Source organism: Macaca fascicularis, chromosome 2, assembly GCF_037993035.2.
Source record: "Macaca fascicularis isolate 582-1 chromosome 2, T2T-MFA8v1.1".
Lineage (NCBI taxonomy): Eukaryota > Metazoa > Chordata > Mammalia > Primates > Cercopithecidae > Macaca > Macaca fascicularis.
In genome coordinates, this window is record NC_088376.1 from 94,893,251 (window position 1) to 94,909,117 (window position 15,867).

Sequence of the window (15,867 nt, forward strand, 5' to 3'; positions counted from 1 at the left end):
ACCCCAGGAGGCAGAGGTTGCAGTGAACCATGATCACACCACTGCACTCTAGCCTGGGTGACAGAGACCCTGTCCCCCGCAAGAAAAGGCAAAATGAAGTAAAATATAATTTTCTCTCATTAAATCTTACTTTTCTTTTTGCTTAAAATAATATACTATACTATAATAATACTATAACTTTTGGTTTTTTTTTTGAGACAGAGTCTTGCTCTGTCACCCAGGCTAGAGTGCAGTGGCGCGATCTCGGCTCACTGCAAGCTCCACCTCCTGGGTTCACACCATTCTCCTGCCTCAGCCTCCCAAGTAGCTGGGGCTACAGGCGCCTGCCACCACGCCCGGCTAATTTTTTGTATTTTTTAGTAGAGATGAGTTTTCACTGTGTTAGCCAGGATGGTCTCGATCTCCTAACCTCGTGATCTTCCCGCCTCAGCCTCCCAAAGTGCTGGGATTACGGGCGTGAGCCACTGCACCCAGTCTTTTTTTTTTTTTTTTTTTTTAGATGTAGTTTCACTCTTGTTGCCCAGGCTAGAGTGCAATGGTGCTATCTCAGCTCATTGCAACCTCCACCTTCTGGCTTCAAGTGATTCTCCTGCCTCAGCCTCCCCAGTAGCTGGGCTTACAGGTGCACACCACCACGCCCTGCTAATTTTTGTATTTTTAGTGAGATTGGGTTTCACCATGTTGGCCAGGCTGGTCTCAAACTCCTGACCTCAGGTGATCTCTTTCCTCAGCTTCCCAAAGCGCTGGGACTACAGGTGTGAGCCGCCACACCCAGCCACTATAAAATATTTAATAACATGTCCTTACACATTTAGGCCTTTACTATATATTTTCTGAATATATTTGAAAATTATTCGTTCATTAGCTCATTCAACAAGTATTTATTGAAGACCTACTTCATCCAATGAGTATTTTCCCTAACTTAGAAAAGGGCCAAATGATTTCTTAAATTATGAAATATAACAAGTATACATAAAAGTGCAAAAAGTCCAGGCACCTTGGCTCATGCCTGTAATCTCAGCACTTTGGGAGGCCGAGGCAGGCGGACCACCTGAGGTCAGGAGTTCGAGAGCAGCCTGGCCAACATGGTGAAACCCCATCTCTTTTAAAAATACCCAAAATCAGCTGGCCGTAGTGGCAGGTGCCTGTAACCCCAGCTACTCAGGAGGCTGAGATTGGAGAATCACTTGAACCTGGGAGGCAGAAGTTACAGTGAGCTGAGGTTGCACCATTGCACTCCAGCCTGGGCAACAAGAGCGAAACTCCATCTCAAAAAAAAAGCAAAAACCCAAGTGGGCAGTTTAACAGATTGTTGTGAAATTACCCACTGTGTAGTCACCTTCCTACCTAGGTCAAGACACGGAACATCACCAGCTTCCCAGAGCACCAACACTTTCATTCTGGACACTACCCCTCCCAGCCCTCCAGTGGTCACCAGGACACAGGCTGATGTTCCAGGATACTTAGGAACCTCCAGGACCCCTGCTTGTATGGGCCCCTTCCAAGTCTCTAGTCATCTGATTTTTGTAAAATTTTAGAAGTAAACATTCTACCACATTTGGCTAAGACTGCCGTGTACTTTCAAAACTATTTTTGTATATGTCATTTCACACTCTTTTTCTTAAATAAGTTCTCCCCAAATTGTGTAAGCTTCAGGACCTGCAAAACCTGGATCTGCCTCTGGAATTACTTTCCTGTTAAGTATTCTTTGCTTCTAGAGGGATTACACAATCTGAAACTTCATTTTCCAACATGAAGTGTTCCAACAATTTCCATGGGTGCTAACCCTCGGCTGATCAGTTTGCTACTTGGACAGAGGAGCTGACTTACCTTTCATGGGGCCTGGAAAGTAATTGGTGGTTGGGTTTCCCAGCACTGGACCACCAGTGCTGGGCGATACCTCAGCTTGCCTGGCTTCTTTGTTTGCATTTTCCTGATCTCCCCCTTCATCCTATGCACCTTTCCCATCCTTTCTGTGTAATTAATTGAGGAAGGCAAAGAGTAGTAGTCTCTGTAGAAACCTGTTTGGAGGCTTTGTAGTTTCCACAGCATGTTAGATGGCATGGAATCTCAGATACTACTCTGGATTTAATTTGACAACAATGAAATACTCAATGGTGTTTTGAAAGCAAAGGACCTGCCAGGTGTGGCGGCTCACGCCTGTAATCCCAGCACTTTGAGAGGCCAAGGTGGAAGGATCACGAGGTCAAGAGATCGAGACCATCCTGGCCAATGTTGTGAAACCCTGTCTCTGCTAAAAATATGAAGATTAGCCGGGTGTGGGGGTGCGTGTCTGTAGTCCCAGCTAGTCGGAAGGCTGAGGCAGGAGAATCACTTGAACCCGGGAGGCGGAGGTTACAGTGACCCGAGATCACGCCACTGTAAGCCAGCCTGGGGGACAGAGTGAGACTATGTCTCAAAAAACAAAAACAAACAAAAAACAGAAAGCAAAGGACTCCTGGGGAAAGTGTCCAAGGGAGAGAAGGGAACTCTCATATGTAAATTAATTCTTATGAAAACCCCAGAAGTAAGTAATAGTGTTGTGGGAAAGGGGTCTCAATCCAGTCCCCAAGAGAGGGTTCTTGGATCTCACGCAAGAAAGAATTCAGGACGAATCTATAAAGTGAAAGCAAGTTTATTAAGAAAGTAAAGAAACAAAAGAACCACTACTCCATAGGCAGAGCAGCCTTGGCTTGCTTCTTTGTGAGGGTGACCCATGGAGGGGCAGCAAGGCTGGTGAATCATCTCCCCAGCTAGTTCCTCCAAGGCAGAGCTGCCGACCAAGGCCAACTTGGTTAGGCACACGGAATATTTACCATGAATCTAAGAGTTGGCCAAAATTTCAAAATCAGGAGATTTCACGCAAAAAGTTGGAAGATGTGACCGCCCTGAGCCCACATTCCCGCCTAGCCTGGCACTAGCTGGGTGGGGCTGAGGAGTAGCTGCTCTCCAAGGTCCAAAGCTCACCAAACCTCTCCTCCCCTTTACCCCATGCTGCCTCACTCACTGCTGTCTGTGTGCTTGTCCCTTTCCCATTTGCATTTGCAAAGCCTGTTCTAACCTAACGCGGTTTCCGTAGTGATCTTTAAACATTAAATTTGAAGCCAACAAGGAACAGTTTCCCCCAAAATACCCCAAGATGACTTTCTTGCCAATATTCCCTGAACTCTTTACGAAGGGGCTAGCAAGGCACCTCCCCAAGTGGAGTTAAACTACGTAAATGTACACAAAACGAATAAGATTAGAAATATTCAAAGGTTTATCTCCAGTGAAATAACTTTCCAGCCAGAAGCAGTAAGAAGCAGCTAAGCCTAACTAACTACAGATCTGATCTGTGGTTCTTGATTTTTCATATGTATAAAAATCTCTCCAGACGTCTTGCTCAGCCTCACCCGCGAGATTCTGATGCCGGAGATGTAGGGTGGGGCTGAGAATTTGCATTTCTAATAACTTCCCAGGTAGTGCTGCTGCTGCTGGCCCTGGACCACCTTTTGAGAATCACTGATGCATGTCCCTCAAAATGCAGTCCTCGGGCTGGGCGCGGTGGCTCATACTTGTAATCCTAGCATTTTGGGAGGCTGAGGCGGGCGGATTACCTGAGGTCGGGAGTTCGGACTGACCAACATGGAGAAACCCTGTCTCTACTAAAAATACAAAATCAGCTGGGGATGGTGGCGCATGCTTGTAATCCCAGCTACTCGGGAGGCTAAGGCAGCAGAATCGGTTAAACCTAGGAGGCGGAGGTTGCAGTGAGCCGAGATCACACCATTGCCCTCCAACCTGGGCAACAAGAGCAAAACTCCCTCTCAAAATAAAATAAACGCAGTCCTCGGGCTGCAAGCCTGGCAGCTTGTTAGAAATGGAGACTCTCTCAGCCCTTCTCCACACCAGTGGAATCGGTAGCTGCAGGTGATTAGTAGGAATGTTAAATTTTGAGATGCACTAGACCAACTCATTGTTCCCAAACCTTCCTGGTCAGAACAACTTGGGGCATTTGTTAAGTATACAGAATGCCAGGCCTTTCCCTTAGAGATTCTAATTCAGAAATCTACTTTTGGCAAGCACTCCAGGTGATTCCTGTCATCAGACAATTTTAGGGAAAACAGGCTAATGGTATTAATACATCTAAAGAAAGAATATGTCAACAAAATGGAGATGAGCAAGTGAAGGAGAAAAATGGGAACTCTGCAGGGAGAGAACTCCTAGCATGTATCTTCAACCTGTAGCCCCCGTATGCATTCCTTTTGTGGAGAGACATGTATCAAATTGTCATATCCTCTGCAGAACAAAACCATGCACCATCTTCCTTTTATTTGGGTCCCTGCTCATCAAGAAACCTCATCATTATAATTTGGCTTCCATCCTCTTTTCACTCAGGAGAAACACACAAGTCAGATCAATATAAATATTCTGATCTGAACGAGAGGTACATTTCTCGCTGTGAAGTCATAAAAAGGCCAGGCACAATGGCTCATGCCTGTAATCTCAACACTTTGGGAGTCCGAGGTGGGAGCATCGCTTGAGACCCAGAGTTCAAGACCAGCCTGGTCAAAAAAGTGAGACTACAAAAATAAATAATAAATAAATAAAAAATAGCTGGGCATGGTAGTGCATGCCTGTGGTTTCAGCTACTTGTGGGGCTGAGGTGGGAGGGCCACTTGAGCCCAGGAGGCTGAGGCTGATGTAAGCTGTGATGATGACCATTGCACTCTAGCCTGGGTGACAGAGCAAGATCCTGTCTAAAAATATATATATATAAAAGAAGAAATCATAACTAAAGTGTTGATACATTATACTGTTTGTTTTATTAGTGTATCTAAGAAATCAAGTCACTTTGTTTTAACAGCAACATGAAATTTCTGTTTGAGGAAGAGACAAATATTTCTGCTCATAAAGGAGTTTCCTAAATGTGGATTCCACTGTGCAGTTTTTAACTTCTTTAAACATTCACTTAAGCAAGTCAGATTTTTTTTTGGAAAGGAGAATTACATTAGCAAATAATAAAAATGTGCAAAAAATACAAGAATAAAAACATCTGAAAAAGCAGGGTTGATGATAAGAGTTTCTAAACTGGTATATTCTTTCAGTGTTTATAAATGTAATATTACCCTTGGTGAGTCACATCTTTCTCATTAATCCATCTCCCTGATGTTCTAGGAGGAGGGTGAAATTTTGTCCTTGTGTATATAAGACCTAAACTGTCACAGACCCCACCTCCTAAGTACATTTCTCCAAATTTCAGATACTTCCAAAGCCCTTTCATGAAATGCAAACCTCTGAATGTTGGCCCTCACTGCCTGTTTCTCTACTCACCACCTAATCCCAGAATTTTCATCTGGGAAGTTAACAAATTCCTCAGCAATGTTGAAACATATTATTTCTATTAAGGTTTCAAGTGATTAGTCGTCTTCTGTAAGTTAAGCAATCAGAGGATCAGTTAGTCTGGAGAAATGTTTTAATATAAACTCCCATTCTAAATAGATTTTTATTTATTTTTTTTTTTTTTGGCAGAGTTTCGCTCTGTCGCTCAGTGGCGCGATCACGGCTCACCGCAGCCTCAAACTCCTAAGTTCAGCCAATCCTCCTACTTCAGCTTCCCAAGTAGCTGATACCACAGGTGCCTGCCACTATGCTTAGTTAATTTTTTAAATTATTTGTAGGGATAGGGTCTCCCTACCAGGCTGGTCTCTAACTCCTGAACTCCTGGGCTCAAGCAATCCTCCTGCCTCCTCCTTCCAAAGTTCTGGGATTACAGGCGTGAGCCACTGCTCCTAGCCTGGCGGTTTCACCTTCTTATCATTTATGTGTTCACTGGAGTAGCACTTTTAACTGCCTGCTTTCAATAATGGAAAAAAACCATAATACTTTTATGACATAGTTGGTAATGATAAAGGAATAACTGGGAAGAGGGAGAAGTCCCAAATTACCCTGTTTTTGTTAGTGGATTTTTGTTTCTGGGGGAGGCTGGTTTTGGACTAAGAATTATGTCTAATCTAATCTAACAGTTTAGCAAAATGGTAATGAGGGGTGGTATACATACAGAGAATGCCATCAGCCATTCTTAGCAGGGAGGGAGCTGACGTCTGTGCTGTGGCTTGGAGGTGGCAGAGGAGAGTGCACACTTCACTTGGAACTCGCTGCAGGAGACTGAGCCAGTTAGAGGCACCAAGGCATTTTGAGTCCCCAGGGATCCAGCAAATGGGAGACAAATGTCAGGGTGACAAGGTAATCATCGGTATCAGGGGTATAATCTCCTCAAGGCCCAGGCACCATCCAGAAGGAATGGTGTCGCCAGGGACATTCCCAGGGGTTGGGGGAGGATGGGCAAGAGTGTTTCCACTCCGCCTGCGGCAGAGAGCTGAGAGCTGCGGGCAGGGCCTCTTGGGATGCCCTATACTCCCAGTCTGGTGGGGAAAAACTACTAACCTCTAGGGGCAGCACCCTGGGGTCAGCCCTCAGGGAACAGTGTTTTATTAGCAGGAGGAGACTGGTACCCTAAGGTTCTTTGTACTAAGCAAGGAGTAAAGCATCTGGGGACAGCCATCTCTTCTACCACACAGTTTAAATCGCATTTTCCTCTTCCGGGGTATTTTGAAGCCTAGTGTGAAAATCTAGAAGTGTGGTTTTTTTTTTTTTTTTTTTTTGAGACAAAGTCTTGCTCTGTCACCCAGGCTGGAGTGCAGTGGCACAACCTAGGCTCACGGCAACCTCCGCCTCCCAGGCTCAAGCAATTCTCCTGCCTCAGCCTCCCAAGTAGCTGGGACTACAGGCGCCCCCCCCCCCCCCCCCCGCCACCATGCCCGGCTAATTTTCGTATCTTTTTTTTAGTAGAGACAGGATTTCACCATATCAGCCAGGTTGGTCTCGAACTCCTGACCTCAGGTGAAACGCCCACCTTGGCCTCCCAAAGTGCTGGAATTACAGACGTGAGCCACCACTCCCCGCCTAGAAGTGCTTTTTTGAGATCTTCTGATGAAAGATGTAATAGACATGCAAACATTACTGTCAACACTGTAAATACTTTCATGACAACAGCAGAAGAGCCCTGGCTAGGCAGGGCACAGATGCACATTTCACCTTCTAATATTCCTAAGAGGACTAGTTGAGGGTTAACAGTAAGTGTGCAGGAGTGAGAAGTCGATTGTGGAGGAGGAAAAGGGGGAAAGAGTTCAGCTAAATGAAAGACCGCCCTACTCTGCTGCCCAGCAGCAAGTGTGATGCCTGCCCACACTGAGGCGCAAGCCAGACACAGGCTTCCTCTCCAGCACCAGCTACACACATGTGACAACTGATGGTGGCAGGTGGAGCAAGTCCAGACCCAGCCTTCATGCAAGTGAGTTGTTCCAAGTGAGTTGTTCCTCAGTTGACCCAGCCTTCATGCAAATGGGTGGGCTGCTGTCCCACCAGCACACAGTTCTACCTACTGACGGAGGCTTCCCCCGACAGTCCGGCAGCAACACAGTCTGTCAGTGGTTGACAGGTTCCTGGGTCACACTGGAGCAGGCTACAGCTGGGGAAGGGAGGGGAGAGAGGGGTCAGGGTGATGCATGTCCAAGCAGGATTTTTCACCATCCTGGGACCTGGGATTTTTCCTGGCAAGAGTAACCAGCTAGGCTGAATTTACGGCAGTTTCTTAATTGCTCCCTAGCAAGAACCAGAGTTGGCAATAACTACCAGGCAAGTATAAATGATTTTCCAGGTACAATGCTAAAGGCAACCTCTACATTTTCTCCTTTAATCTCCAAAACAAGCCTGTGAGGTAGTGCTGCCACCTCAGATTTTACAAATAAAGCTGAGAGAGGTTAAATGACTTGCCCAAGGCAATACAGCTAATTAGTGACAAAGCTAGGGTCTGAATGCAAGAATTTTAACTGCTGTATTTCAACTACAATGCTATGTGTTCTCCCCTGTGATCAAAAAGCAATCATTGGGGTTCTTAAATGTTGTTCTTCTCTTGGTTATTAAATATCTGAGCCACGCTGCTATCAAAGAGAAGGTAGTTAGCTGCTTTTTTCCAACCAATGACTGTTTTGGTCCATGCCTGTAATGGGTCTTATCCAAGGGAGAAGTACTTTTAAGTCACGATGTGCACCATAGTCTGTTTTCCCCACCCTGACCTGTACTTTTTCTTTTTCTTTTTGAGACAGGGTCTCACTCTATTGTCCAGGCTGGAGTGCAGTGACGTGTGATCATAGAGCAATGTAACCTCGAACTCCTGGGCTCACGCAATCCTCCCACCCCAGCCTCCCAAGTAGCTGGGACTACAGGGATGCGCCACCATGCCTAATTTTTAAATTTTTTGTAGAGACCTGGGGCAGGCGGTGTGGGGTTGGTCTCCAACTCCTGGTGTCAAGTGATCCTCCAGACTCTGCCTCCCAAAGTGCTGGGATTATAGGCTTGAGCCGCTGCAGCCAGCCTGGCCCACATACCTGGTGTCTGGGACTGTCTCCAGCCTCTCTTCACTTTCCAGCCTGTACTCCAGACTGTGGACATTATACAACTTGAAAAACTCAAGTTGGTTGAAAATCTCCAGCAGCTCCTCACTGCCTCCAGAATGAAGTCCTCTGGGACAAGAGAAGGCCTTTTACTGCTAGGCAGCTGCATCCTTTGCTTGCCCTTCTCTGCCTAGTGGCCTGAGCCATCCACTCTGTGCCCCCAACACGTTGCATGCCTTCATGCCTTACTGTCCTAGACCTTGTGAGTCCCTCTGCCTGCAACGGCCTGGACTCACCACCTTTCTCCATCTGGCAAACGGCTATCCTCCAAAGCCCAGTTCAAACATCACTGCCTCTCCCTCAGCCTCCTGACCCAAAGCAGAATTTAGTACCTCACTCACCTGACCGCACATGGCACCTAGTAGACAGGTATATTATACCACTTATTGTCAATTATATTACTTTTTTTTTTTGAGATGGAGTCTCACTCCATTGCCCAGGCTGGAGTGCAGTGGCACGATCTTGGCTCGCTGCCATCTCTGCCTCCAGGGTTCAAGCAATTCTCCTGCCTCAGCCTTCTGCGTAGCTGGGACCACAGGCATGTGCCACCATGCCCGACTAATTTTAGTAATTTTACTAAGGATGGGGTTTCACCATGTTGGCCAGGCTGGTCTCCAACTCCTGACCTCAGGTGATCCACCTGCCTCGGTCTCCCAAAGTGCTGGGATTACAGATGTGAGCCACCATGCCTGGCCTATATTACATTTTTCTATGCAGCTGGATCCTGTTTCCCATTAGATAGGGCAAGGGCAGAGGTCATTTATTACCATCTTTGTTTCCAGAGGCCCTAGTATACAGCAAATGCTCTGTAAGTGTCTGTAGCAGAAACAGATGCATTCATGTGCAAAACAACTCTGCTCACACAGCACCAGACCTGGCAAAGATCCTAAAGAAAGAATTCTACCAATATGTGGGTAATTGGGCAGGCTGGCTTCGAATTCCTTCAATACACATATCCCCAACACAGTCACTTAACAATGCAACAGTGAACTCAACCATGTTCCACTGAAGGATACAAACAGCATTCTCCAAAAGGGGGCAAACAGCAATGTGAAATTTCCATCACATCACCTTTGCTTTTCCGTCTTTTTTTTTGGAGACAGAGTCTCACTCTGTTACCAGGCTGGAGTGCAGTGGCACGATCTCAGCTCACTGCAACCTCCAACTCCCTGGTTCAAGCAATTCTCCTGCCTCAGCTTCCCGAGTAGCTGGGACTACAGGCGCGCACCATCATGCCCAGTTAATCTTTGTATTTTCAGTAGAGACGCGTTTCACCATGTTGGCCAGGATGGTCTCGATCTCTTGACCTCGTGATCTGCCCACCTCGGCCTCCCAAAGTGCTGGGATTACAAGCATGAGTCACTGTGCCCAGCCGCTTTTCTGTCTCTTAAACAGAGAAAATTTTGTTTGGAAAGGGGAAAAGGCTCCCTTGCTAAAACTGTAACTTCTGACATTGTCATGCTCTGTTTTGCATTGCTAAAACAGAGTATCACAGACTGGATAATTTATGAAGAAATTTATTTCTTACAGTTATGAAGTCTGGGAAGTTCAAGATCAAGGGACCAGTGTCTGCTGAGGGACTTTTTCCTGTGTCATAACATGGTATAGGGCATCACATGGCAAGAGGGCAAGAGCAAGCCAGCTCAGGTCTCTCTTTCTCTTTTAAAGCCACCAGTCCCATCATGGGGGCCCCACCCTGATGACCATATCCAATCCTAATTACTTCCCGAAGGTCCTACCTGTAATCAACACACGAACTTGGGGATTAAGTTTTTAACACGTGAAATATAGGGCACACATTCTCATCATAGCAGACATGATTATGTTTTACTTTCCCAATTATAGGCATCTTAAAGTACGGAGACCATCTTTTATATTTCTCTGTATTTTCCACAACATTTAGCATAGTCTTATGTATTCAACAAGAACTCAATTCAACAAATATTTAACACTTCAATGAATATATAAAAATGCAAAAGGCTGCACATCTGTTAGTAAAAGTAACACGGAATCTAGACAAAAGTAAACTGAATGGTTTTTCTTCATAATGAAAAAAGTATTTCTAAAAAAAAAGTATTCAGCAGGCTCAGGCTTTTAATTCTTATCTTTTTCTGTAAAATTATGCTTTTCAAATTTACCAAACATTTATATTAATATATTTTAGCATGTAATAGATATAAAATACATGTATTTTTATAAGCTTAGAAAGTACAATAAAGGCAGAGGCAACCTAGATAGAAACTTTCTAATCACAAACACTAGAAACAATATCCATGTCTTTCCTTATTTATATTTATATATTTGTTTTGAGATGGAGTCTCACTTTGTCACCCAGGTTGAAGTGCAGTGGTGCGGTCTTGACTTACCTCAACCTCTGCCTCCCAGGTTCAAGCGATTCTCCCGCCTCAGCCTCCCAAATAGCTGGGGCTACAGGTGTACACCACCACACCCGGCTTATTTTTTGTAGAGACGGGGTTTCACTATATTGGCCAGGCTGGTCTTGAACTCCTGAACTCAAGTGATCCGCCTGCCTCAGCCTCCCAAAGTGCTGGGATTACAGATGAAAGCCACTGTGCCCAGCTAATATCCATGTATTTTAAACTACCTAGTAAGTTACTTTTTGGCCAGACAAAACCTTAGTTGTTGAACTCCAGGGCATCTCTGAAACATGTTACTGCCCGTTTTCTTCATAACAGCAACTGGAAAGTAATTCATTTAATTAAATGTCCCTTTCTCTTCCTCCCTTCCTAAAAGAGACTACAGTGTATAAAATTTGAGGCAGAAATAAACATTGGTTTCCAATAAAAAAGAATAATTCAACTTTATTAGTATGAAATATTTTGAGATAATTTATTATATTTGTGATCCAAATGCATGATTCTCAAATATGAAAGGCATTCAGCACAAGCACACAATCATTTAGTAAAACTGCTTTTTATGAGACCCCGAGAAAAGCAGGAGGCACTTTCTCTTTTTGGTGGAGAGAGAAGACACTACTTAATTGGCCATTTCCTTGCTGGAGTTTATTCTGATTCCCTTTTGTCTGACTCTTCCTCCTCAAACTCCACTAAAGGAGTGTGTCTGTTGGCCTGAGCACCTTCTCTGTAGAACACTTTCTTTATTGTGCCATCCTTTGGAGCCTTTATGGTATGCTGCAGAGACACAAGACAGGACAAAAGACAGCTGCAATACTAATGAGGACAGTATACACCAAGTCAAGAAAGGGAGACCAAAAATGACAACTGTAGCCAACTTTGATGTTTTGTTGTCTCTCAGTGCTTTCCAACACTTTGTTGTTGTTGTTTTTATTTTTAACATCACAGCACACAGGGAGAACGGTAACAAGTTGAGAGGAATTAACACTAGGACACAGCAGTGACCATTCAACGATATGACTGGGAAGCTCTGGTGTAGCTCTCAGTTCTCAACTTGAGCTTCATGTTAGAATTGCACCTAGGAAGCTTTCAACAGTTGTTCTTGTTTTTTTTGTTGTTGTTGTTTGTTTTTTTAAATTGAGACAGAGTCTTGCTCTGTCACCCAGGCTGGAGTGCAGTGGCAAGATCTCAGCTCACTGCAACTTCTGCCTCCCAGGTTCAAGCAATTCTCCTGCCTCAGCCTCCCGAGTAGCTGGGATTACAGGCATGCACCACCATGCCCAGCTAATTTTTGTATTTTTAATAGAGATGGGGTCTCACCATGTTGGCCAAGCTGGTTGTGAACTCCTGACCTCAAATGATCCACCTGCCTCGGCCTCCCAAAGTGCTGGGATTACAGGCATGAGCCACTGTGCCCGGCCTTTCAAAAGTATTGATCCTTGGGCTTTATCCTGGAGATCGCAATTCAATGGGTCTGGGGAAGCAGTTTTTAAAATCTCCCCTGGTGACTGTACACATGCTCCTTGACTTACAATGGGGTCAGGTCCAGATAAATTCAATGTAAGTTGAGGAGTACATTCAACGTGTATGGTTTTACACTATTGTCAAGCTAAAAAATCCTTAATTGAACCACTCTAAGTTAAGGACTGCAACATTCAGCCTAAGAATCACTGACCTACCATTTGAACCGGCTAAAAACCTAAACAGCTAATTTAATTTGATTCAGGTTTTCACTTTGAAACTGATGCCTGGTATCCTTGATTCGGCCTTAGAAAACACCAACAGTTAACATTCAGTTGGGTTACTACCTGATTCCAAGCTATTGATAATTTCATTAATTTCAGAATCAGAAATGACAGGTACAATTTCACAAAATTAAAATAAAAATCTTTTTACAAGAAAGATAGTTTGGTTTTGTTTCCTACAATTAATGCTTTGTCAATTCATTGCTCTTCATATTTAAGGTGGTATTAAGTTACAAAATAAGCCAAAGGAACAATTAGGTCTGATTGCTCCCGAAGTCCTCTTAGCAACTGAACTCATAATTTCCTTACCTCCATCTTCATGGCGATCATAACCATGAGGGAATCTCCCGCTTTCACTTTGTCTCCAGCTTTGACAAACACCTTGAGATTCAGTGTGACAGGTTAATATTTGAAAACACAGAGGTCCTAGATATGTTAATCTGCTTCATTACAGTAACCATTTTACTGTCTATATGTACTCACAACATGTTGTAAACCACGAATATACACAATAATACATCAATTAAAAGAAAAAAAAAAAAAAACACACACAGAGGTCCTTTGTGGTCCATAGAGTTGTTATATAAACTTACAGGCAGAAGTAGTATGTGGTTGTGCTATCTGCCAAATGTACTGGTCGAATCAGAGGCCTACAGCCCAAATGTACTGGTCAAATCAAAGGCCTGCAGCCCAAATGTACTAGTCAAATCAGAGGCCTGCAGATCAAATGTACTGGTCAAATCAGAGGCCTGCAGGTCAAATGTACTGGTCAAATCAGAGGCCTGCAGGTCAAATGTACTGGTCAAATCAGAGGCCTGCAGGTCAAATGTACTGGTCAAATCAGAGGCCTACAGGTCAATGTGGCATTGCTGGCACTGTCGTTGACGGGTAGCACTGCTTAGTCCCCTGTCCCCACCCCCAAAACCACTTAGTTTTGCTTGAATCACATGAATATACTCCATATATTTTGATATCCTTTCATTTTTTTCAAGAATGTAGAAACAAGACACATTGCCTACTGTAGGGAAGGACTAATATACTTAAATGTCTTCACCAGACAGGGAAGAGGGATGAGGGTCTTGACTGGTTTTCTTGTTTTGGGGTTGTCTAGGGCCAAGTATAGTAAGTGTGTCTGAAGTCTTCAGAGTCCTGTGTAGTAAATGTGAAAACAACCTTCATGCAACAGAATTAAACTTATTAGCGACCCCAGAAAGCGATTTCTGTTTTCCTTTGTATACATATGAGTGGACTCATAGATCCTGTATGGTCTCACTTTCATTGTGGTTAACATGGCTACTAAGTGGGAGACTAACAGAGTTGTGCAGAGATGCCTACACTATGAGAGGCCATGGGAATGAAATCCAATGAGCTAACGGCAGATCCAGGTCTCCTAGCTCATACCCACTTGGGGTAAATATGTCCAAAGGAGAATGGTGGCTGAAATCACCCACGCTATTTAAGTAGTTATTTTCTTCTTCTTCTTTTTTTTGTTTCAAGCATATACAGTTGAGTTTTTATGACTTAAATGGATTTGAGGAGACTCTACTGTATTCAAGTATATAAAAGGAGACAACGGATACTGATCTATCACCAGTTGATGTTATATCAATACGTGCTACGGTATAAATGTCTATATCCCCCCAGAATTCATTTGTTGAAATCCTGACCTCCAGGATGATGGTATTTGGAGGTGGGGCCTTTAGAAGGTGATTAGGTCATGAGGGATCTGACCTCATGAATGACATTAGTGCCCTTATGAAAGAGGCCTGAAGAGAGGTCCCTTGTCCTTTCCACCACGTGAGGACACAGAGAAAAAATGGCTGTATATGAAATCGGTAAGTAGAATCTCACCAGACACCTAATCTGCTGGTGCTTTGATGGATTTCCCAGCCTCTAGCATCGTGAGAAATAAACTTCTATTGTTTAAAAGTCACCCAGTCTATGGTATTCTGTTCTAGCAGCCCGAACTGACTTAGACAGTATGGATTGCAACTGTGAATTATACACTGCATTCAACACAAAACCGTATCGTTCTTCACCGATACCAGCCTTTTACATTAACACAGATGCAACTATGTACACTAAAGAAAATGTCACTATTTCATGAAAAATTTGTTGCTATTAAATTTAACATTCAAAACCAGCTTTTTTGAATAATGCTTAATGAATGCTCAGTTTTAATCATAAAAAGACAATTTAGATTATTTGTACTTTGATGCAAATGCCTGCCTTCAAAAACAGCAGTCTTTTTCATAAATGAGGTAAATGGGTATTTTCAGAGAGGACTGTGATAAAACATTTGAATCTGTAATAGATCCTCTTGTTTTTGTGAAGTGGATGCTTGCCAGTGGGCAAGGTTTAGAAAGGGAAAAGGCCATAAATGACAAAGTTCAACAAAGCCACGTATTAAAACTTACTGAACACTCTACAGATGCTATGTCATTACCTTTTCAATGGTTCCAGTCATAGGAGCTAGGGGGCCTCCCTGAGTTCCTTCTGAGCTCACAGAAGATAAGTATTTGGGGACTGGAATGTCAATCTCAATACTTCCTTCCTAGAAACAGAAAACAAACTGAAAATGGAATCAAGATCCTATCACTATATTTTTACTAACATACCTGAGGTAATTGTTTCCCACTATTTGTTAAATATTAGTCATCATGGCTGGGCGCAGTGGCTCACACTTGTAATCCCAGCACTTTGGGAGGCCAAGGCAGGCAGATAGCTTGAGTCCAGGAGTTTGAGACAAGCCTGGGCAACATAGCAAAACCTCATCTCTACAAAAAATACAAAAATCAGCCCAGTGTGGTGGTACGCGCCTATAGTCCCAGCTATTCGGGAGCTGAGGCAGGAGGATCACTTGAACCTGGGAGGTAGAGGCTGTAGTGAGCTGAGACTACGCCACTACACTCCAGCCTGGGTGACAGAGACTCTGACTCACACATACACACACAAAAATTAGTCACCATTAATACCAGGGTTCTAATCTAGCTTTATGACCTTGAGCAAATTATTAAACCCCTCTCAGCCTTGGTTTCCAACTGTAAAGAGGTAACGGTATACATGCCTCACAGTATATTAAAAGATTTAGGCCAGGTGCCGTGGCTCACGCCTGTAATCCCAGCACTTTAGGAGGCCGAGGCGGGTGGATCATGAGGTCAGGAGATCAAGACTATCCTGGCTAACACGGTGAAACCCCGTCTCTACTAAAAAATACAAACAATTAGCCGGGCGACGTGGCAGGCGCCCGCA

At 44.1% G+C, this 15,867-nt stretch overlaps 1 protein-coding gene across 11 annotated transcripts in view; it reads right to left on the reverse strand.

Moving 5' to 3' along the window:
• Positions 1-11,316: 11,316 nt before the first annotated feature.
• MCCC1 (methylcrotonyl-CoA carboxylase subunit 1) overlaps positions 11,317-15,867 on the reverse strand; it is an 82,303-nt gene continuing 77,752 nt past the window's right edge. For all 11 annotated transcript variants that reach the window (XR_012430894.1, XR_012430893.1, XM_074031477.1 and 8 more), the window contains 3 exons: positions 15,062-15,169; positions 12,925-12,996; positions 11,317-11,647 (listed from right to left, as the gene is read on the reverse strand). Coding sequence is in view for 9 of the 11 variants with exons in the window: in XM_074031477.1 (XP_073887578.1) it covers positions 11,519-11,647; positions 12,925-12,996; positions 15,062-15,169 (309 nt within the window). In the remaining 2 variants the exon portion in view is untranslated. The remainder of the gene's footprint in view (positions 11,648-12,924; positions 12,997-15,061; positions 15,170-15,867) is intronic.